At 44.1% G+C, this 22,227-nt stretch overlaps 1 protein-coding gene across 1 annotated transcript in view; it reads right to left on the bottom strand.

The window, feature by feature from the left end:
* The window catches only part of LOC311233399 (glucocorticoid receptor-like), a 139,659-nt gene that overhangs the window by 24,950 nt on the left and 92,482 nt on the right, over positions 1-22,227 (bottom strand). The window contains exons 4-6 of the mRNA XM_084320373.1: positions 18,925-18,951; positions 5,696-5,812; positions 3,718-3,839 (exon numbers count right to left, since the gene is read on the bottom strand). Coding sequence (XP_084176499.1) covers positions 3,718-3,839; positions 5,696-5,812; positions 18,925-18,951 — 266 coding nt within the window. The remainder of the gene's footprint in view (positions 1-3,717; positions 3,840-5,695; positions 5,813-18,924; positions 18,952-22,227) is intronic.

Genomic DNA, 22,227 nt, shown 5'->3' on the forward strand with positions numbered 1-22,227 from the left:
GAGGTGAGTTTGGATGGGTGTTGAGGTGAGTTTGGATGGGTGTTGAGGTGAGTTTGGATGGGTGTTGTGGTGAGTTTGGGGGGGTGTTGAGGTGAGTTTGGGGGGGGTGCTGTGGTGAGTTTGGGGGGGTGTTGAGGTGAGTTTGGATGGGTGTTGTGGTGAGTTTGGGGGGGTGTTGAGGTGAGTTTGGAGGGGTGTTGAGGTGAGTTTGGGGGGGTGTTGAGGTGAGTTTGGGGGGGTGTTGAGGTGAGTTTGGGGGGGTGTTGAGGTGAGTTTGGAGGGGTGTTGAGGTGAGTTTGGAGGGGTGTTGTGGTGAGTTTGGAGGGGGTGTTGAGGTGAGTTTGGGGGGGTGTTGAGGTGAGTTTGGAGGGGTGTTGAGGTGAGTTTGGGGGGGTGTTGAGGTGAGTTTGGAGGGGTGTTGAGGTGAGTTTGGGGGGGTGTTGTGGTGAGTTTGGGGGGGTGTTGAGGTGAGTTTGGGGGGGTGTTGAGGTGAGTTTGGGGGGGGGTGTTGTGGTGAGTTTGGCGGGGTGTTGTGGTGAGTTTGGGGGGGTGCTGTGGTGAGTTTGGGGGGGTGTTGAGGTGAGTTTGGGGGGGTGTTGTGGTGAGTTTGGATGGGTGTTGATGTGAGTTTGGATGGGTGTTGAGGTGAGTTTGGGGGGGTGTTGAGGTGAGTTTGGAGGGGTGTTGAGGTGAGTTTGGATGGGTGTTGAGGTGAGTTTGGGGGGGTGTTGTGGTGAGTTTGGATGGGTGTTGATGTGAGTTTGGATGGGTGTTGAGGTGAGTTTGGGGGGGTGTTGAGGTGAGTTTGGGGGGGTGTTGTGGTGAGTTTGGATGGGTGTTGATGTGAGTTTGGATGGGTGTTGAGGTGAGTTTGGGGGGGTGTTGAGGTGAGTTTGGAGGGGTGTTGTGGTGAGTTTGGATGGGTGTTGAGGTGAGTTTGGATGGGTGTTGAGGTGAGTTTGGGGGGGTGTTGTGGTGAGTTTGGAGGGGTGTTGAGGTGAGTTTGGATGGGTGTTGGGTGTTGAGGTGAGTTTGGATGGGTGTTGAGGTGAGTTTGGGGGGTGTTGAGGTGAGTTGTTTGGATGGGTGTTGTGGTGAGTTTGGAGGGGGTGTTGAGGTGAGTTTGGGGGGTGTTGAGGTGAGAGTTGGAGGGGGTGTTGTGGTGAGTTTGGGGGGGTGTTGAGGTGAGTTTGGGGGGGTGTTGAGGTGAGTTTGGATGGGTGTTGAGGTGAGTTTGGGGGGGTGTTGAGGTGAGTTTGGAGGGGTGTTGTGGTGAGTTTGGATGGGTGTTGAGGTGAGTTTGGAGGGGTGTTGAGGTGAGTTTGGAGGGGGGTGTTGGGGTGGGTGTTGAGGTGAGTTGGAGGGGTGTGGAGGTGAGTTTGGGGGGTGTGGGTGAGTTTGGTGGGGTGTGGGTGAGTTTGGGGGGGGTGTTGTGGTGGTTGGTGGGTGTTGAGGTGGTTGGTGGGTGTGTGTTGGGGTGGGGGGTGTGGGTGGTTTGGAGGGGTGTGTGGGTGGGTGGGGGGTGTTGTGGGTGGTGTGGGGGGTGTTGGGTGGGGTGTGGGGGGGTGTTGGGGGGGTGTTGGGTGGGTGGTGGGGTGGTGGGGTGGGGGTGTGGGTGGTGGGGGGGGTGGGGGTGTTGGGTGGGGTGTGAGGTGAGTTTGGGGGGGTGTTGAGGTGAGTTTGGGGGGTGTGAGGTGAGTTGGGGGGGTGTTGGGTGGTTGGGGGGGTGTTGTGGTGGTTGGTGGGTGTGGGGTGGTTGGAGGGGTGTGGGGGTGGTGGGTGGTGGGGTGGGTGGGGGTGGTGTGGGGTGGGGTGTGGGTGGTTGGGGGGGTGTTGTGGTGAGTTTGGGGGGTGTTGGGTGGTTGGGGGGGGTGTGGTGGGTGGTGGGGGGGTGTTGGGTGGTTGGGGGGGTGTTGAGGTGGTTGGGGGGGTGTTGGGTGGTTTGGGGGGGTGTGGTGGGTGGTTTGGGGGTGGGGGGTGTGGTGGGGTGGTTGGGGGGTGTGGGTGTGGGGGGGTGGGGGGGTGGGGTGGGGGGGTGGTGTGGGGGTGGGGGGGTGTGGGGGTGGGGGGTGGTGTGGGTGGTTGGGGGGGTGTTGTGGTGAGTTGGGGGGTGTTGTGGTGAGTTTGGGGGGTGTTGGGTGAGTTTGGGGGGTGTGGGTGAGTTGGGGGGGTGTGGTGGTGGGGGGTGTGGGGTGGGGGTGGGTGGGGTGTGGTGGGGGTTGGGTGGGTGTGGTGGGGTGGTGGGTGTGGGTGAGTTTGGATGGGTGTTGTGGTGAGTTTGGATGGGTGTTGTGGTGAGTTTGGATGGGTGTTGAGGTGAGTTTGGATGGGTGTTGTGGTGAGTAGGCCTGCCGCGATAAGCAATAAATCGATTAATTGCCGCGATAATTAAAATGAATGCAATGATTTTGACGGCGCGATTAATTGCTATTTGCGCGTTTGTTTTAATGAGGCGGAACCAGTGCCCCTTGTCAGTCACTGTCCGTGTTGGGAGGCGGGCCGCTGGCTTTACTACAGAGCACAGCACAGGAGCTCCGTGGGGCTAACGTTACCCCTCATTGTGTCTATTCTACTAGCATTAACGTTACTCATACAAACAGAGTAAACACAGTTTTCAATCAATCAATCAATAACATTAACGAGACCCTCGTTGTGTCTATTCTGCTAACGCTAACGTTACCTCTCATTGTGTCTATTCTACAAGCGCTAACGTTAACGAGCATTAGGCTAACAAGCTGTAACGTTACCAGTCGCGTCTATTTGCTAACGTTAGCATTAGGTAATAACCGGTTTAAAATGGATGGTGATTACCTCACGTTGTGTCTATTCTACTAGCATTAACGTTACTCATACAAACAATCAATAGCGAGTTAAATTGATCACGCTATGTACGATAGCCATGCTAAAACGCTAGCACAACATTAGCACCTAACCTAACAACAAGCCTTAACAAGTCAGCGATCTTTTTGCGAGACTAAACTCTCCGCTCGGTGGCAAATTGTGTTGATGTCGGTTTTGTTTAATCAATAAATGAGGCAGAATACACAGTGACTGTATCCTTTGTTTATTGCACTTGTGCCTGCTGCAAACATAATGATTATGAAATCCTAGAGACGCGTCTCTATTCAGTGGTCTGCAGTGTTTCACGTGACTTTTCTGGTACCCAAAAAGTACCTGATAATCACAACAATACTCCCGGTCCGGTCGGTGGGCTTCAAAACAAAAGTCTTAAACACCGGAAAAGACGGAGCGGTGGGCTTCGAAATAAAAGTTTTGGGAAATAAATGTCTCCAAAAAAAAATTCTCTAACCGGTCGCAATAATATCGCTTATCGCGATATTTTCGGGGGCAATTAATCGCCCAGCAAAATGTGTTATCGTGGCAGGCCTAGTGGTGAGTTTGGATGGGTGTTGTGGTGAGTTTGGATGGGTGTTGTGGTGAGTTTGGATGGGTGTTGTGGTGAGTTTGGATGGGTGTTGTGGTGAGTTTGGATGGGTGTTGTGGTGAGTTTGGATGGGTGTTGTGGTGAGTTTGGATGGGTGTTGTGGTGAGCAACATGCCTGGCTCATGAAACCTAGACCAGACTGTCCAACTAGACAACGTAGTTCTAAAATGAAACCAGATTTAGCCGTGGCATTGCCTATTTCTCACCAAAAATGTTGTCAGCAGCATATTTTAGTGAACCCTTTGGACTGTGGAAAAAGAGAGAAAGTTCACGTGCAAGCTGCCATGTTTTTTTTCCTGTTTGAAAATGGGAAGAGTCTGTTGCGAGGGGGCACCCGTGGAGCGGCCGGTGGAGTGGAGCAGCGTGTCCCCCTGGCGACGCGTCCTCGCTGGGTCTGGAGGATGAGCACCGGAGGCAGGAGCAAACACAGCGCCAAGCCGATGCTAACAAGAGACTCAGTCAGTCAGGAGGCAAGACGTGATTCCAGACGGTTTACACCCTCTTTCTAGTTCTTAGTATCACAATCTCACTAATCTGTTTTATAGATAGGAAGCATTCATGTTATTAATAAGGCTGTGACTAAAAGATGACCACACCTCAAAAGGGCTTTGTATAGTTTCATAGAATCAACACATCAGTAGTCTCATGACTAACACTGAAACCTGAAAACCTGCTTGTTGGATAAGGCCTTAACAATCAATCCTCACTGCAGAGTGAGTGTGTTACTTACTCCATGAGGACTGGATAATACACCAGCACCTCACTGATTCACACTGTAGGGAAATGGTATTTGAATAGACTTCAATTGACATATCTCAAGCTCCGCCCTCTATTCTTGATCCTCCAATCACAACTGTTGCTTCCTTTAAGATCCATATAAGAGACATTGATCGCAATGAGAAAAACCTGTATAAATAAATACATATAAATAAAGGACAAATAAATAAAAACATTCATAAAACCCTAACCCTCCCTGGCCAGCCACTATAACAAGCGCCAACACTAACACTAACCCTCCCTGGCCAGCCACTATAACACCCCCCCCCCCCCCCCCCCCCCCCCTGGCCCACAGCCACTATAACAAACAGCCTACCAACCTGTGGGCAACACTATGGGTGGAGGGGGAGGGATAGAACATAATATGTTTTTAAGGGAAACAACTACAATGTACTGTATGCCTATAGGCAATGATTAGGACTCATGGGGATTTTTTTTTATTGAATGTACCTGCATATTATTATGCAAGGCATTGATGGAATATGTGAGAATGACCTTGTACTGTTGGTCTACAGAGAGCATTATGCTGGCCCACACAGGACGGGTGAGTGTGAAAATGACTGTGAATATCAATGTGCTAGTTTGCATCGTCTCATCGGTCTCACCGTATGTAACAGCTGTGGAAATAGATCAATTACTAAAGCCTCTACGTGTAGAATTCTCAACAATAATATTTCATCATTGTCAGATTAGTTGTAATTAGTGCTGTCAGGCGATTAAAAACATGTATCTAATTAATTACAGGATTTGTAATTAATTAATCTAATTAATCACATTTTAATCGCATAACCATTTTATGCCTGATATTCTATATTCTATAATCATATTTAACGCGATAAACTGACAGCCCTAGTTGTAATAGCTTGGTATGCACAAATGAGACCACTGCCAAAACAATTGGTAGCTTAATTATCATGCTAAGATGACATTTCCCATAAAAGCGGATTGCTTCCTTGGGAACAGGGTGGAAAGGAACCAGACCTGATCATCATGACATAAGAGCAAAATGGCAGCCGTGTGAATATGGTAAATTCTCATCCACTCACATCATGTTTTTGTAATAATCCTGCCAAGGAATGGACAATTTGACAATGATGTATTGATGTCAAAACCCTCCATGTAGGGGCTCTAATAAAAAAAATAGTTTTCAATAACGTCCCAGTGTCTGCTGTCTGGAGTGTAGCCTGTCTAGACTGCAAGATGGGTTTATGGTCCAGCGTCCTCAAAGTCACTCAGCTGTTTCCCCTGACCCAGACATGGCCATCAATGCCAGAAAAGGTACATTAGGTCTAAAAACTCTCAAATCATGATTTTGCTGGCATTGTGTACAGGATTCTACATAATCTGCATATATAACAATATAATATATAATATAATACAACAATGCAAATATATGCTGTATGTGTGTACGTATGTATGTCCGGCCTACTCATCTATGATGCGGTGACATCTTTTTGAAACAACCGTGTTTACCTTCTAGGTTCATGCCGGCTTGAAGACACTTCCGAAAGCGGCAGGCCGGACAGTTCTTCCTGCGGATCTTGTCAATGATGCAGTCGTTTCTGCCCGCACACAAGTAGTTGTGTTGTCCTGTATGGGAGAATGAGGATGAAAGAGGGAGTTATTAGCTAGCTAAGAAGGTTTGAGAAGGATTAAGCCCTAGCAGTGTATATTGTGACCACACTAAGTGCCTGTTACAGGTCTAAAGGTAACCCAAACGAATCGCTGACACCCGACCAGTGCGGTGGCCCTTCTTAGTTGATTAATCATTCAGTCTGGTCTTAGTTGATTAATCATTCAGTCTGGTCTTAGTTGATTCATAGTCGATTCATCATTCAGTCTGGTCTTAGTTGATTAATCATTCAGTCTGGTCTTAGTTGATTAATCATTCAGTCTGGTCTTAGTTGATTCATAGTTGATTAATCATTCAGTCTGGTCTTAGTTGATTAATCATTCAGTCTGGTCTTAGTCGATTAATCATTCAGTCTGGTCTTAGTTGATTAATCATTCAGTCTGGTCTTAGTTGATTAATCATTCAGTCTGGTCTTAGTTGATTCATAGTTGATTAATCATTCAGTCTGGTCTTAGTCGATTAATCATTCAGTCTGGTCTTAGTTGATTACTCATTCAGTCTGGTCTTAGTTGATTAATCATTCAGGCTGGTCTTAGTCGATTAATCATTCAGTCTGGTCTTAGTTGATTAATCATTCAGTCTGGTCTTAGTTGATTAATCATTCAGTCTGGTCTTAGTTGATTAATCATTCAGTCTGGTCTTAGTTGATTAATCATTCAGTCTGGTCTTAGTTGATTAATCATTCTGTCTGGTCTTAGTTGATTAATCATTCAGTCTGGTCTTAGTTGATTAATCATTCAGTCTGGTCTTAGTTGATTAATCATTCTGTCTGGTCTTAGTTGATTAATCATTCAGTCTGGTCTTAGTTGATTAATCATTCAGTCTGGTCTTAGTTGATTAATCATTCTGTCTGGTCTTAGTTGATTAATCATTCAGTCTGGTCTTAGTTGATCAATCATTCAGTCTGGTCTTAGTTGATTAATCATTCAGTCTGGTCTGATGAGTAATGTTTTTTTTTTTAATATTTTTTCCCCCCAACACATTTCCTGAAAAATTACAAGCACATCTCTGGTAAGCACTATTGTATTATTGCACAATCGATGCGGGCATGACCACCCGCATTTCACTGTATGCCTTGGTATGTACAGATGCAGCTCTTAGGACTCTGTATGTGACAAATAAACCTCTTGATTCTTGATTCTTCACTACATTTAAAGAGGTCCTTCTGCACGATTGCATGTAAAAACACAATTTTAAAGATCCCTCTGTTAAATCATCTCATCAATAGGTCGAGCAAATCCATGAGTATTAGTGGACAGAGAGCCAGGCCACTGATGCAGTACGCTCACGTCCTCGTGCCTACAGTTATGAAGCAGAGCTGATCGCAATGCGCTCTGCCAAGAACATTTCTGTTCAAACTGCACAACCCCAGCAAGCAACTGTAGTAGTAAATTAATAACTAGGTCAGCACAGCACAGTTCAGTTCAGTTTGAGTAGACAGTGTGAAATACAGAATATTTGTTTTTATTACAGGGTTCCCACAGACATTGCAAAATGAAATTCAAGGACTTTTAAGTACTTTTCCAAGCACTATTTTTCATTTTAAAGGAGGTCACTCAAAGGATACAATTCACGTTTAATGTTTTAAATGCTGTTTTTTCTTCTTGGCCTGCTTGCCAGCTTGAGCAAGCTAGAGCATCACACGCAAAGAAGAAATGAGGAAAAGCAGTTGGAGATTTTATCAGAGTCAGATTTTATTAAAAAAAACAGAACAAAAAAAAACATTTATTGATTCAGAACAATTTGATCATGGATGAACAAAACATTCAATGTGAATGGTTGATTTGAATTTCAAGGACTTTTTAAGCACCTTGTTAAAAATGAGCTGTTTAAGGAATTCCAGGCCTTGACTTTTTTTGGTCACAAAGCAAGCACTTTAAGCACTTCAAGGACCTTGTGCGAACCCTGTTATTATTATTCCACTCACAGGATCTATTGTATGTCTCTTCAGATATAAAGTGAGGTTCAGAGTGCATTACAGTGTGTTTCTGCTAGTACTGTGGGGTTAGTTATCTTATAAATTATATAAAAGGCCTGGGGGAGGAGTCAGCTGGATCCTATCTCTCCAACACCAACACATGATTTGGGGCTCAATCTATCCCCTAGCCTAACATTATTATTAAGAAGTACTGACACTCCATGTGAGGAACAAGCAGACAAGACAACGGCTAAATTCATGGTAATCATTTAATATCTCAGACGAAGAACCAGATAACTCTGTTTTTACGTTTTTGGCAGAACAATGTTATCAAACTGTATTACCTAAATATGGTAAGTGTGTTGTGTACATTTATAGTTATAGTCTGTAGAGGTTGAGTACTTTCTGGTGATATATCACATTCACCCTCCAAGTGAGTTACATGGTTCTTCGTCTAGGGGGTTCAATTGGTCTTAGATGCTCTTTTCTTTGTACAGTAACAATTTTTGGAAAGTAAATTTTTAACACACTTGGTTCTATGTAACTTATTTAGATGGTATGATTAGGGGAAATACGCGCTGACTCTATGTAACTTCTTTAGATGGTATGATTAGGGGGAATATGCTCTGTTCAAGGTTTTACAAAATGGTCGCCTCTCCCGGATTATACAGACATTCCAAAGAGGAAAATGTATCTATATAGCACTTTAACCTATTCCTAAACTAACGTATTGATGATAATATACATTCTAAATGTTGTTGTAACATGTTCATGATGTTTATACTTGAATACGTTTGAAATAAAAATGGCTAGTTTTATAGAACAGTCCAGAAATATTGATTTATGACCATTATGTCATTTGCGGTCCGCCGACGGACCGCACGGGCGGAAGAGGTTAATGCATTGCCGAAAGATCGGATCGGGAAAAATCGGTATCGGCAGATACTCAAAATCACATGATCGGGATCGGATCGGGATAAAAAAAATGCGACCGGGATATCCCTAGTTCTTGGTATTGATTTCTGACATGTTACACATGTTTCTTGGTATTGATTTCTGACATGTTACACATGTTTCTTGGTATTGCTTGCTGACATGGTACACATGGTTCTTGGTACATTTTCTGATAACCTGTTCTGGCCTGGAATCAGACCAATATCCAATACCAGAGAGAGAGGAGAGTGATTACTTAATACGCTGACTTGAATGACTATCAATCAGCCTTCACAGAAAATGATGCCTGCTGTTCTGCTGTATATCCTTCATTTAGTCGTCACTAAATTTCCGCCGGGCGGAAACAATTGGCACTCGCCCTATTTGTACGTTTCTAATTCAGATTTGAGTGAACAGGCTAAACGGAAACATTTAATCTATTCAGTAACTCAATTAACTGCTTTTCAAGGAACTTTCAAAGCAATTCTTAAAAGCCAATCTAATATAATCAAATGTAATCAATTACTGATTATAGTCAGATTATAGTCCTCCTCCTCCTACTTTTGATCCATGAAGCCTGTTTTCTGCACCCTGTCCAGCTGCTAGACCATCTCCTGCAGAACATTGTGACTTTGGTATTCAAGCTCTCCCTTCAACTGGCTCACAGAAGCTGCTAATGTCCTAATTCCAATAGCTGGCGCTGGCCTATAAGGCCACGAAGAGAAAAGGATTCCTAATGATTCCTCCCAACCACCAGGCCAGATGGGATTTTAAGAAGAGGAAGAGACACGTCCACCAATGTTCTCGAGGATGTTATTCAGCAGTGGGAGACAACACTACTTTTTACAATGTGATTTTGTCTCCCAGTGGTGAAGGGGAAGCCATTTTCTTTACATTTCTGTGATGACTCTGAACCATCCTCTACTCATAATGCTGGCGGTGCAGCCCCACAGTATGCCCCAGATACTGGGCACGTGCTTCCCTGCAGCAGCCTGCCAATTGCTCCAGCTGGTCTAGAGACTATTCTCCCTGCTGCATCCCCAGTTGTAGAAAGTAGGGCTGGGCGATATGTAAAATATTTCATATCACGATATCCAGAAGCCCTTTTTTCAATATTGATATACACAGTATATCACAATATTTGCTTAGGTGTGAGAAATCAGATAATCCCGTCAGATAATCCAAAACAACGTTTATCATTGGTCCTGTATGGTAATGGGAAGTGTGATGCTATCAACAGAAACTGTAATTTTCAGAAGTCCTTTTGTAAAAAAAAAAATCACAAATTATGATTGATGTGCAGATTTAGAATCACAATCAACGTGTAAAATCTGCAAGACAATCTTTTTTGTATATGTATCAATACAGTATATTGCCCAGCCCTAGTGGAAAGAAAGACCTCACCTCAATCAGGTCTACAAAGTCATTCCGTTATAGACATATATAGTATCTCGTCAAGCTACACCTTAACCAACATCTCTCCATTCCTCCTCTACCTGTACTTTACCTTTGCTCCTAGTCCCTGCTTGCTCCTCCAAAAGAAAAAGTCATGCTTTTCTCATTCTTACCATTGTATTGTATACCTGTGTTCACGTCATTTTCATGATCCAGTCACATCAGAATGCATTAACTGATGCTCCCAAGTTGGATTTTGTTGGCAATATTTGCCCTCTGCATAGTCTGGACTCTGGACACATTCCAGTTCAAATAAATGAAAGAGGAAGACTGAGGAAAAAGCGATGCAAACACAGATTTAAATACATGGAAATGTACAGCCATGGAAGATGATCAGATCTTCATGATAAGATCTAAAAAATCACCATTGGATAAGTGTAACCATAGTCTGTCAGGGCTGTGACGTCCAGCTCCTCTACTAACCCGGTCTCCTCCTCTCCCTAGTGTGTCTCTCTCCTTGTGTTTTCCCCTGCAGACCCAGCAGATGTCCTTGTGTGTCTCCCACATGCTCCAGTCTCTGTGTATCGCCAGCTGTTTTCAGTCATCAGCCCATGTTGAACTAACGTTGTCTTCCCCAGTTAGTCAGTGCTTGTTTGCCAGGCCGTGTTCCCCAGTGTGCCTGTTGTTACTAGCGGCTATCTATAGTAGTTGTTTGTGTGTATGTGAAGCCGGTTAGTATGTCCCTCTACTTATCCTGAAGCTGCATGCCTGCTTCATCATTAAATACGCCCATTGTTGGGTTTCCTCGTCATTTGCCTCCCGTCTACTGTCTGCACTTGGGTCCACATTCATGCCTGGTTGTTACAGTACGAACAAGGGATGACAACACTCCAGTTATCCCACCACAAGGTACCACCATTGGCTGTCATGAACAGCTCCTCTGAGATGTCGTGATGGAGCTCCAGCACATCACTACCCGTCTCTGCCCGTCACCCAGTACTGCCCTGGTTTCTACCTCTCCACCTGCCGCCCAGCCACCAGACAGCCACCACCCAGCCACCCCACAGCCCGTCTGCCGCCTGGGAACCCCACACACCTTCACCGGAGTAGTATCATGGTGATCCGGGAAGCTGCTGCACCTTTCTATGGAAAAGTCAGTGGAGGATTGCACAGAAATGCTGTTTGTACTGGCCACATCTCATTTCTATCAGCCTGTTCAAAGAGCAGGCTCACTAATAGGAGAGGGAATACTGGTGAGCCGATCCAAAACCCTATGTCCTCGTTCCTACTTTGCTGCTACTCTCACCTGGGATGCCCAGACTCATCCTTTGCAGGTCATTGTGGTCTTTCGTCAAATCGTCCTTGGTCCATCGACTGGGCGTTACCACCATATCCATGGAGTTCTGGATTGAAGTCAACCCCTTTGACCGCCCTCGCCTCATGTTCCTCCTCTCTCCTCTGGACCCCCGGCGCTGGCAAGGTCTTCCTCAAGCTCAAAGGTGGGTTCACCTCTGCCCCCATCCTGGTTCATCCTGACCCGTCTCTTCCTTTTATTGTAGAGGTTGATGCTTCTGATGTGGGGTGTGGGGGCCATCCTGTCTCAGTGCTCGTCCAAAGACCAGAACACTCCTTTCTCTCTCTCCAGCAGGGGAGAATTAGGTTGACAACAATGTTCCTGAAACAATCCTGCCAGCCTCCTGCGTGTAGCTGCCGTATCTTGGGCTGTGGAGAATGTGGTCAGGGAGGCCTAGCGTTCTCATCCTGACCCCTGTAATGGACCCCGTTAGTCGCCTGTTTGTTCCAGATTCTGTCCGTTCCCAAGTCCTCTAGTGGGGCTATTCATCCAACCTCATCTGGCATCCTGGCATCACCCGCACACTGCCATTCCTGTATCCGCAGTTCTGGTGGCCCGCCATGGAGAAAGACACCCGGTCATTCCTCTTTGCCTGTTCCCATCTGTGCTCAAACAAGACTCCCTATCATGCTCCATCTGGTCTCACGCAGCCCCTTCCTGTCACTCGTCGTCCCTGGTCTCACATCTGCCTGGACTTTGTGACTGGCCTGCCCCCCTCAACACTACCATCCGGGCTGTTGGCGACCGGTTCTCCAAGTCCACTCATTTCATCCCCCTGACCAAACTGCCCTCAGCCAAAGAAACTGCCCAGTTCATGGTTCAGCACGTTTTCGGGCTCCATGGTCTCCCCACAGACATTATCTTGGATCAGCGCCTCGGTTCACCACCCCCCTGTTCTGGAGGGCTCATCGGTTCCTCTGTCAGCCTGTCTTCTGGCTTCCACACCCAGACCAACGGTCAGTCAGAGCGAGCCAACCAAGACCTCCCTGCGTTGCCTCGTCTCCTCCATCCCCACCACCCTAAGTCTGCAGTTGGTCTGGGTGGAATATGCCCATGAATGATATCCCCCTTCCATTGTGCTCATGGTTACCAGTCACCGATTTTCCCGGACCAGGAGAGGGAGGTCACTGTACCGTCAGTGCAGGAGTTTGTTTGCCGCCATCGTCTGACCTGGAAGAAAGCACGCTCCACCCTGCTTTGCATAGCTTCTAGGTACTGGAGACAGGCGGAGTGTTTCACAGTAGACTGGAGCGTTTATCTCCCTGGCCAGAAGGTGTGGCTCTCCACCCGCAACCCACCGCTTAGGATGGAGTCATACAGTAGAAGATGGCTTCCAAGTTCATCTGCCCGTTCCCCATCGCAGAGGTCATCAATCGCTCTGCAGTCCGCCTCCAGCTCCCCCGCTCCCTTCGTGAGTGACCGCCCCCCATTCCATGTATCATGTGTGAGGCCAGATTTCTCCAGCCCCCTGGTTCGTGATCCCCGACCTCCCCGCCACTTCCCCACGTCATCGAGGGCTCTGACGCTTATGCTCTGACGTTCACCATCATGGCAGGGGCCTCCAGTACCTGGTTGACTGGGGGGCTTGGACCCAACACTGATCACTGACTTCCACCAACGTCATCCTGGTCGGCCCTGGTGGGACATCAGGAGCTGTCCCTGGGGGGGGGGGGGGTCCTCTACTAACCCTGTCTCCCCCATCTCCCTAGTGTCTCTCTCTTATGTTGTCTCCCCCAGTTAGTCAGTGCCTGTTTGTCAGCCTGTGTTCCCCAGTGTTCCTGTCTTTACTAGACGCTACTTATACTAGTTATTTGTTTGTATGTTATGTGCCAGTGAAGCCAGTAGGGCTGTCTTAAATACTTCGAAGCTTCATTCGATGGCACAAGCTTCGATGTGTGTGTGTGTGTGTGCATGGGGCCATTTGGGTGTGTGCATAGTTTAGTCTACACAGGCCATATTTCAAATAATCAAAATCTTACTTCATTCATCTTAAACATTCTTGATTTGGGGGATTGGTAGTTCCCATGAAATCTGAAGTTGTTCAAACGACAACAGCGATCCACCTTGAATTAAATCACACAGCCGTGTTGGCTGTGTCACAGTCACGAAAGGGGCTACTTAATTCATTAATCCAATCCACTTTATTTATAGAGCACATTTAAAAACAACAAAGTTTACCAAAGTGCTGTACAAGTCCCACAACATAAGATAAAAAAAAAAAAAAAAAAAAAAAAAATTATATAAAAAAAAAAGATTTAAAATTTTTTTTAATTCGAAGCTTCGAATTAAAATCGAAGCTCGGCCCCGAAGCTTCGATTGCCAAAAAAAAATTCGAAGGTCAGCCCTAGAAGCCAGTAATATTTCCCTATATTTATCCAGTACCTGACTGCCTTCTTCATCATTAAATACACCATTGCTGGGTTTCCTCGTCATCTGCCTCCTGTCTACTGTCTGCACTTGGGTCCACATTCCTGCCTGGTTGTCTACAATTGAATGATGATTTAATCTTCTTTTGGATGTATTCTTTATAAAAGTGTCACGCTTATCCAGATCGGTTTGCTTCAAATGCTATAGCCTATGCTCTCCAATTAGTATTTACTGCCAGCTAGCTATCCTTTACTATGTGTACATACAGTGAGAGGATTATGACTATTGGTATTAAGACAAAGTGAATAGTGTATCAAATGCCCTTTTCTGTTTTGTACCAAATGCCCTTTTCTGTTTCGTATCATCAACATGCCCTTTGGCTCTGGAAACCACTGTAAGCTCTGATCTTTGAAATAGCACAGGTCAGTAGGATCCACGGTGTCTGATGCATCTTTTTGAACTGAAGGGCATTCAATAATACTGTTCCCGTCTTAGAATTCTGAGAGTATATTGTGCAACTTGTTTGCTTATATTGCCTATGAACTCACACTAGTTTGCTTTTATACACCATGACACAGGAGGGCCTAAGCTTAACACACACAGCATTTGCATTATCAAACACGGCAAACCTGGGACATCCAATGGCAATCTAGGCTAAATTATGTTACAGAACAGTGGTGGACAAGTATGATGGTGGTCAGGGCCAAATAATATCTGTAGTCACTAATTGTGTATTAGTAGATCATGCACTAATCTACACTACAAAAACACAATGTAATGTAATACAGTTGGATCCAAAGACACAACCAGAATATTAATGACCAAATGCTAAGACCATATGCAGGCATGCGTAATATACTGTGCATCACCTGAACCAAAGCATTTAGTTAAACTAGTTGCAAAGTGAATAATTAATAAAGGCAGGTGTAAAGCATTAGCCAAATATGTTTCACATTCATATGAATTCTCCCAAATTATAGCATTGTTGGATTCATGCCAACATCTCAACTATAAGTGATACAGCCCTTGGCAGCTATGGATGCACACAGAGGCTGATGATCAGTCTGGGGGCCAGGATCTAGAGGGTGCGATGCCCATATACTGCCCACGGAGCTGCCAGTTGCAGCCATCACTGCTGTATGAGAAAGCGATTGAGGAAGCAATTGCAAACAACAGCGTAATCACCACACTCTGACATCCGTAAATCGTGCCAGCTGAATCCCATTGATATCCTCGCTCTCTCTCTCTAATCCTGCCCTGATCTGCTAATGAGGGCCTGGCATCCCCCGCCTGCTCTGGTTGGCAGCGTTCCTGCTGTGCTGGTGATAGACTGTTAGCTAACACTGGCATGAGCTCTGCACTGCTCACGCCTCATTTTCTGGCCATCTGCGCGACTGCTGCGGACTCCCGACTGCCGGTGGCACATGAGTCCTTCAGAGCCAACGGGTAGCTATCATCAAGCAATGATCATTTCTTTAGTACCGGCATTGGAGCTTCTGCATAGCTCTTATAGGTATTCATCACTTTCCCAGCAGTGACAGTAGCTAATGGCATGATGTATTCAGGACTACACACTTCACTTAGCACTGGTACAGGTTGCACAGGTTGCACTGGTACAGGTTGTACAGGTTGCACTGGTAAAGGTTGTACAGGTTGCACTGGTAAAGGTTGTACAGGTTGCACTGGTAAAGGTTGTACAGGTTGCACTGGTAAAGGTTGTACAGGTTGCACTGGTAAAGGTTGTACAGGTTGCACTGGTAAAGGTTGCACAGTGCTACGGTCGTTGAGGTCCTGCTGTACAAAGATAGTATTCTCACATTATTATTTTGGTGTGATCGACCAGTAGATTCTACACTTGCATCATACTGGTCCATCACACCAAAATCTCCACTAAAACCACGGACAAGTTTTATGGTGATACTAATCTTAGGAAATATTAGAAATATACTAACTTTAGAAATATAGTATACTAATTTGACCAAATAGGAGCCCCTCAAGGAATTTGTTATCACAAATTTGCAAATACAGCAACTTCCCACAAATACTACAAGGTCATTCTAATCCACAACATAAAACTTTTTAATATAGGTCCTACAAAATGCCATTCAGAGTGTGTTAAAAATATATATATATAGGAAAAAGAGGATGTTAACCCAAGACAGTCACATCAAATGTCTTAAACATGTATTATATGTGTATTATACAATATACTGTGTATATATGTATATTACTGTAAAACTTTATTATAAAAAGTATTTGCTTCAATCATTGAACACGACCGGCCTATAGTAGTATTGGAACTTTCACACAAAATTCTTGCTCAGTAAAGATTGGAAATACTATCAAATAGTTTGTTTAATCCACCTTGGTATTGGTACAGCTCTCATCAGAACCCAGGCCAGGGACAGTCTCAGAGAGTTGCACTCAGTGTACAAGTGTCACTACTAACTGTAAAATTACAGTTGTCATGCAGGCACGCTGTACTTGTTTTGAAGGTAACATTATGCAGTGATGACGAGGAGCAGTGTTAAATCATGGATGATCACTGTGTGTGTGTTGTTGTGTGGGTGTTTGGTAGACGGCTTTGTTTTGTATTGTGGGTGTGAGAGAGAGAGAGAGAGAGGAGAGAGAAAGAGAGAGAGAGCTACATGTGGCCCACTGCACATCAAGTTTGATCAGTGAATCAATGAAGATAGAGAGAGAACAGAGAGATGAATATAGAGAGAGAGAAAGAGAGAGAGAGAGAGATGAAGATAGAGAGAGAACAGAGAGATGAAGATAGAGAGAGAACAGAGAGATGAAGATAGAGGGAGAGAGAGATGAAGATAGAGAGAAAGAGATGAGGAGAGAGAGAGAGAGAGAGAGAGAGAGAGAGAGAGAGAGAGAGATGAAGAGAGAGAGAGAGAGAGAGAGATGAAGAGAGAGAGAGAGATGAAGATAGAGAGAGAACAGATAGATGAAGATAGAGAGAGAACAGAGACATGTCTGGCTGCTGTGCATTTCCTAATGTGCGTTAACTAATGATTGTAAATGATGAAAAAATACTTTATTAAATATAAAAGGGACTTGTTTAATTGGGACTCAGCTTGTTCAGAACTGTAACGGTATATCATATTTGTTATTATTACTATTACTACCTTATAACAACCAAATATCTTGGCCATATATACTTTATTGTATGTCATGCTGATAATTTTTTACATATACCTGAACGGTGTCCTCTGCATTTAACCCACCAGTTAGGGACTAGCTAGTAGAGACGATTGTTATCGGGTTCCGATATGACGGCATTCACATATTGGATATCGGTTTGACTTTGACCTCACATTTAAATAAAAAAATGTGGAATACATTTAAATGCAATGCATTGTTAGTATATTTTTTGCTGTAGAAAGAACTAAAGAAGTGCTGTGTGTTTATTACACCCTCATGTAACCTTACAATGATAATAACAATTATAAATTTTTTATTTTATTTATAATATAAATGATTAAATAGTTATTATTCCAAGAAAAAATAGCTCTAGTATCGGTATTGGCAGATATCCAAATTCAGGTATCGGTATCAGAACTGATCGGTGCATCTCTACTAGTTAGGTGCAGTGGGCAGTCATAGTCCGGCACCCAGGGACCAACTCCAGTCTCAACCTATATTCCTAGCATGCGTGTCTAGACTGGACTGGACTGAGGCCCCGTTTAGACGGAAACGCTAGCAGGTGAATCCGCAAAAATATTTTTTCGGATGTGCCTTTCGTTTATACGGAAACGGCGTTTTTACGGGGTGAAACCGCAAAAAAGTGAGACTACCTTCCAGGGTGGAATTCCTAGAAACGCAAAAGCTTTGCGCTCTCGTCTAAACTGTTAAAACGTATAAATCTGATAAAACGATGACGAAAGGTTTGTCACGGCTCTGGTCGCGCGTACTGCTTACGTCACAGGTAGCAGGTATGCGCCAGTAGCCGAGACGTAAACAAAGCAAGTATGTCTGACTTATATCAACGGAGATCACCTGAAGGCTACATTGGCAGTACTTTTAACCCTTTCACTGCCACACGACAGAAGGTTACCCCTTTACTCCCTTTACTATCACACAACCGGCTGTCGTGTGGCAGTGAAAGGGTTAAATACACAAGAATCTGTCCCGCGGCGTGAGTGGACCCACTGTCTGTGAGTGACTCTGCTTTGGTGCAATCACATTCCCCATCCACAGTCTGCGAATCAGAGGCAGAGTAGGGCGGGTCTTCACAGCACGTCATGTGACATATGCGCCAATCGTGTGACAGCGGGTCTCCGTCGTTACAGCGTCGTCTGCACGGAGAATTCCACTCCAAAACGCTCGTCTAAACGTAAAATTAAAAGTGAAACCGCAAGATGACTTTTGCGGTTTCTGTTCACAAAACGCTCGTCTAAACGGGGCCTGAATGAAACAACAGTTCACATTGGTTGGAATAAACACAGGACAACTCTGAAATCCTGAAAGGACAGACTTAGCTGCTGTCTATGATACAAAGAATGTGATGAAAATGGACCAGGCTTGGTTGGACAACACAGCCTGATAACACTTATTAGTAATAAAAACACACACACAAGACACCTACAGCACATAAAATGAATGAACAACAACCCAGCACAAGCAAATCACGAAATTCTAGGTGAATTTGGGTTAGGTGCAAAAAAGAAAAGGCCTCATTAGAGTTAAGAGAGTGGCTGTTGTTATTATTCTTATTATTATTGTTGTTATTATCATGCAGGGGAGGGTGTGCGGAGCATGGGTTCATCAATCACATTTGAAAACTCTACCTCCCGTGATGGAAAGTGATGACAACATGAAAATGTTTAAGAACTGATTAGATGACACACGATCACTGTGAAAGGCAAATTACATTGATTGGATGAGTTTTAAAAAAACAGCACAAATTGCATGCATTAAATAGCTGAGCATAGGGGGAAGGAAGTGCATGTGTGTTCAGACTGAGTGGATTGGTCAGTGGTAGAGTTATATAAGGACATGAGTGAAGCAGAAGCAATAGTATTATTATAATCATCATCATCATCATTATTATTATTATTATCATTGTTATTATTAAAGGTGCATTTATTTACCATCTGTGTTTTGTCGTGCTCTCCATCCTTCACCATAGAGAGAACCGGAGTATGGAGAGGGAGAGAGAAACAAAAATAACAGATATAACTTTCTTATTGGTATGCAGCTGTGTTCAAGATAGTAGCCTATTTTAAACTTGATTCACACTTCACTTGGAAACTCTTGACACTGTAATTTACACTAAACTAGTACAGTCCAATCATATTTGATACGATAAGTAATAGGCCTATATGACAGGATATAGTACAAAGGAAAGTATTTTTTGTTTTTACTTTGTTCTGAGCTCATAGTGTTCATCATTATGCACCATGACAATGGTTAATATCTGTTACTTTTGCATTCACATTCAGGGCTGAGTTTTATGATATATCGGTACAGTAACCTGATGAGACTGTAAGAGCCCACTGATGAGCGAACATTTGAATACATAACTCTATTTCAATATGTCAATGTTACTGTGCATTATTCTACAGGAGAAAATATTCCAACACTGCAAAACACCTTCGTTATAAATTTGTGAATGCTTTTCAATGCCTGAATACTCTGCAAACACAAGGCTCACTGTACAAATACAACATGTTGCATATCAGGCTAAACAGTGGATTCATGAAAGGTCGATTCAATCCAAATGATTCCATTAAAACGACAGCCGTGTATATTTTCTGTTTTGGGGGAGGGAACATTTAAATATTACACAAATCCAAACACGGTCCCTTGGCAGAAATAATAGTTTTTGTCAGCTGAACTTATCGAGAGAGAGACACACATACACACACACACACACACAGAGAAACAGAGAAAGAGAAGGTGAGAGCCAGAGAGAATATACTGTAAATATGAGGCTAATGATGCACGAGTCAACCTGATACCAGCAGTTGACCAGCAGGGTCAATAATAGAAGTAGGCATAGTGGTAATAACATACATAGTAATAACATGTGTAGTAACTAGGGCTGACCCCTATTAGTCGATTAGTCGACTAATCGGTCGAAAGGAGCCGTAGTCGACTGGCCAACCTCTTAGTAAAAAAATTATAATAATAATTATACTTTTTTTGTATCTTTAAAAAAAAATTATCATTCTTTCCAAAAGAAAAGAGGCCTAGAAGCGTGGCTAACGCTAATGGCACGCATACCAGAGGCTAACGGCCTACGAAAACAGGCACAGAGGCACTGAAAGAGGATTTCACCCATCTAATGAACACACTAGACTAGACAAATATCAAGATGTATCCATCAGTGGACCAATTGCATGCTTTTGCAGAGGACAAGAAGCCTTCAGTCGACTCCTTCAGACATTAAGCACCCCCCACAGCCCAAATGGAATGATAACAAATTTAAAAAAAATTTAAATTAAAAAATATATAAAAAATATTTTTTTTTGTCAACCAATAGTCGACTAACGGCAAATGTTGGCCAATCATAGTCGACCATCCAAATCCTTAGTCGGGGACAGCCCTAATAGTAACATACACTTTAGAAAGCAAGGGGATATATGGTTATGCCTAGTGTTATTGCCATGGAGTCTTTGGATATAATGCTAGCATGCTCGTTAGCTAAGTAGCTTGCTAAGCTAGTCTACAGGCAGCTAACACACTGGCCAGCTTTGAGCACTGTCGGCATACAAAACATGCCTTTTTGAGTTACAGTAGGATTGACAGAGTATTGGTAGCCTAGCTATATCAAGGAATATAATCAAATAACCATATTTGTCTCCAGTGCCTAGGTTCAGCCTTGCTGGAGCTATAGTCTAACATGGTATGGTTGGGTTGGGTTTGTGTCTCCATTAGATTTCTTGTAAATGATCTGGTTACTAGGCAACTATTCAAAATACACACCACCAACTGTGGTACACAAGCTAAACCATTATGATGCAATGGTCCCAGTTAGGACCGGCCAGGTTGTGAAAGGTGGCTCTCTCAACCGTGGGTTGAGCCAGGTTCTTAAGACAACATGTGTACCGGACGGCTAAACCCTGGCCAGTGGAGACAACTAGTACACTAGCTAGCCTGGCTCTTGTTATCTTTAACTTTAGTAGAGACAACTAGTTCACTAGCTAGCCTGGCTCTTGTTATCTTTAACTTAATTTTGCTCTCACTTTCTCTCTTCAAATTGACACGGAGATCACTGTCACCGCCATGTTATAGATTTACGAAGTTGCCTTTCAAAATAACCAATCAAGAAAGTAGTACTACATGGCCCCATTTCAGTGTCTATTTTATTTCAATATGTGGGTACTTTGGCCGGGAGCAGCTTATCACTGTTTTGGTCTTGGTGACACTGAGCCGGTGGGTTCACGTTGGCTGTTAAAATGTGTCAGGTGGGTGTGGGTCCAAAGAAAGCAGACCTGCGCGTCACTAATAAGTAGGTAAATCTCTGCTGAAGAACAGTGGAGGAGCTTGTCAAATCTGAGGTCAGCTGTCCAGTGCTACCTGGCAAGCTTCTTATTATGGCCTGTTCCTGGTCAGGAATCTGTCAGATCTACACTACTTCCTGGAGTGTGGGGGGAGAGAGAGAGAGAGAGAGAGAAAGAGTGAGAGGAAGAGAAAGAGTGAGAGAAAGATAAAAAGTGAGAAAAACAAATAGACAAAAGAAAAGAAAGAAACAGACAAATAGACACAAAGAAAGAGAGACAGAGAGAGAGAAAGAGAAAAGTGAAAGAAGAAGTAAATAGATACAAAAGGAGGGAGAGACAGAGAGACAGCATGTGTGTGTGAGAGAGAGAGAGAGAGAGAGAGAGAGAGAGACAGAGAGAAACAGAGAGAGACAGAGAGAGAGAGAGAGAGAGGGAGAGAGAGAGATTACAAACACTAAATGATCAATTTTATCATTATGCCTTTTCAGCATTACATGTAACTCTAAATGTAGACAAAACAATGGATTGTGTAGAACTTTCAGCAAAGTTCTACACAAGGCAAACCTGCATCGGCTAGGGCTGGGGACTGGGCTATGTCTGCCAAGAGTAGCCTGGTAGCAATATGTTGTGTTGTTTATACTAATTCATCTCACCTACCTACTGTAGCCACTAACTTTAGATTTTGAGGGGTACGATTAAAAAGAACTAGCCATACTTTGTCCTTGACACATGTAGTCTCACCTCAAAGGAGAGAACAGGCAAGTCAGAATAAAGACATTACACTGATGATGTGTCATTTGTTCTTGTGTAATTCAACTCAAAAAGAGTCGTTGGGACTTGGGACAGAATGTCCAGAGCTACAGTAATAGATGCTAACCGATACTACTGTCGCAGACATATAATGCTGTGGCTGCCTAATATAGAATACATGGACATGAATATGTGCAT

This window comes from Notolepis coatsorum (assembly GCF_963971535.1).
Source record: "Notolepis coatsorum genome assembly, chromosome: 8".
Lineage (NCBI taxonomy): Eukaryota > Metazoa > Chordata > Actinopteri > Aulopiformes > Paralepididae > Notolepis > Notolepis coatsorum.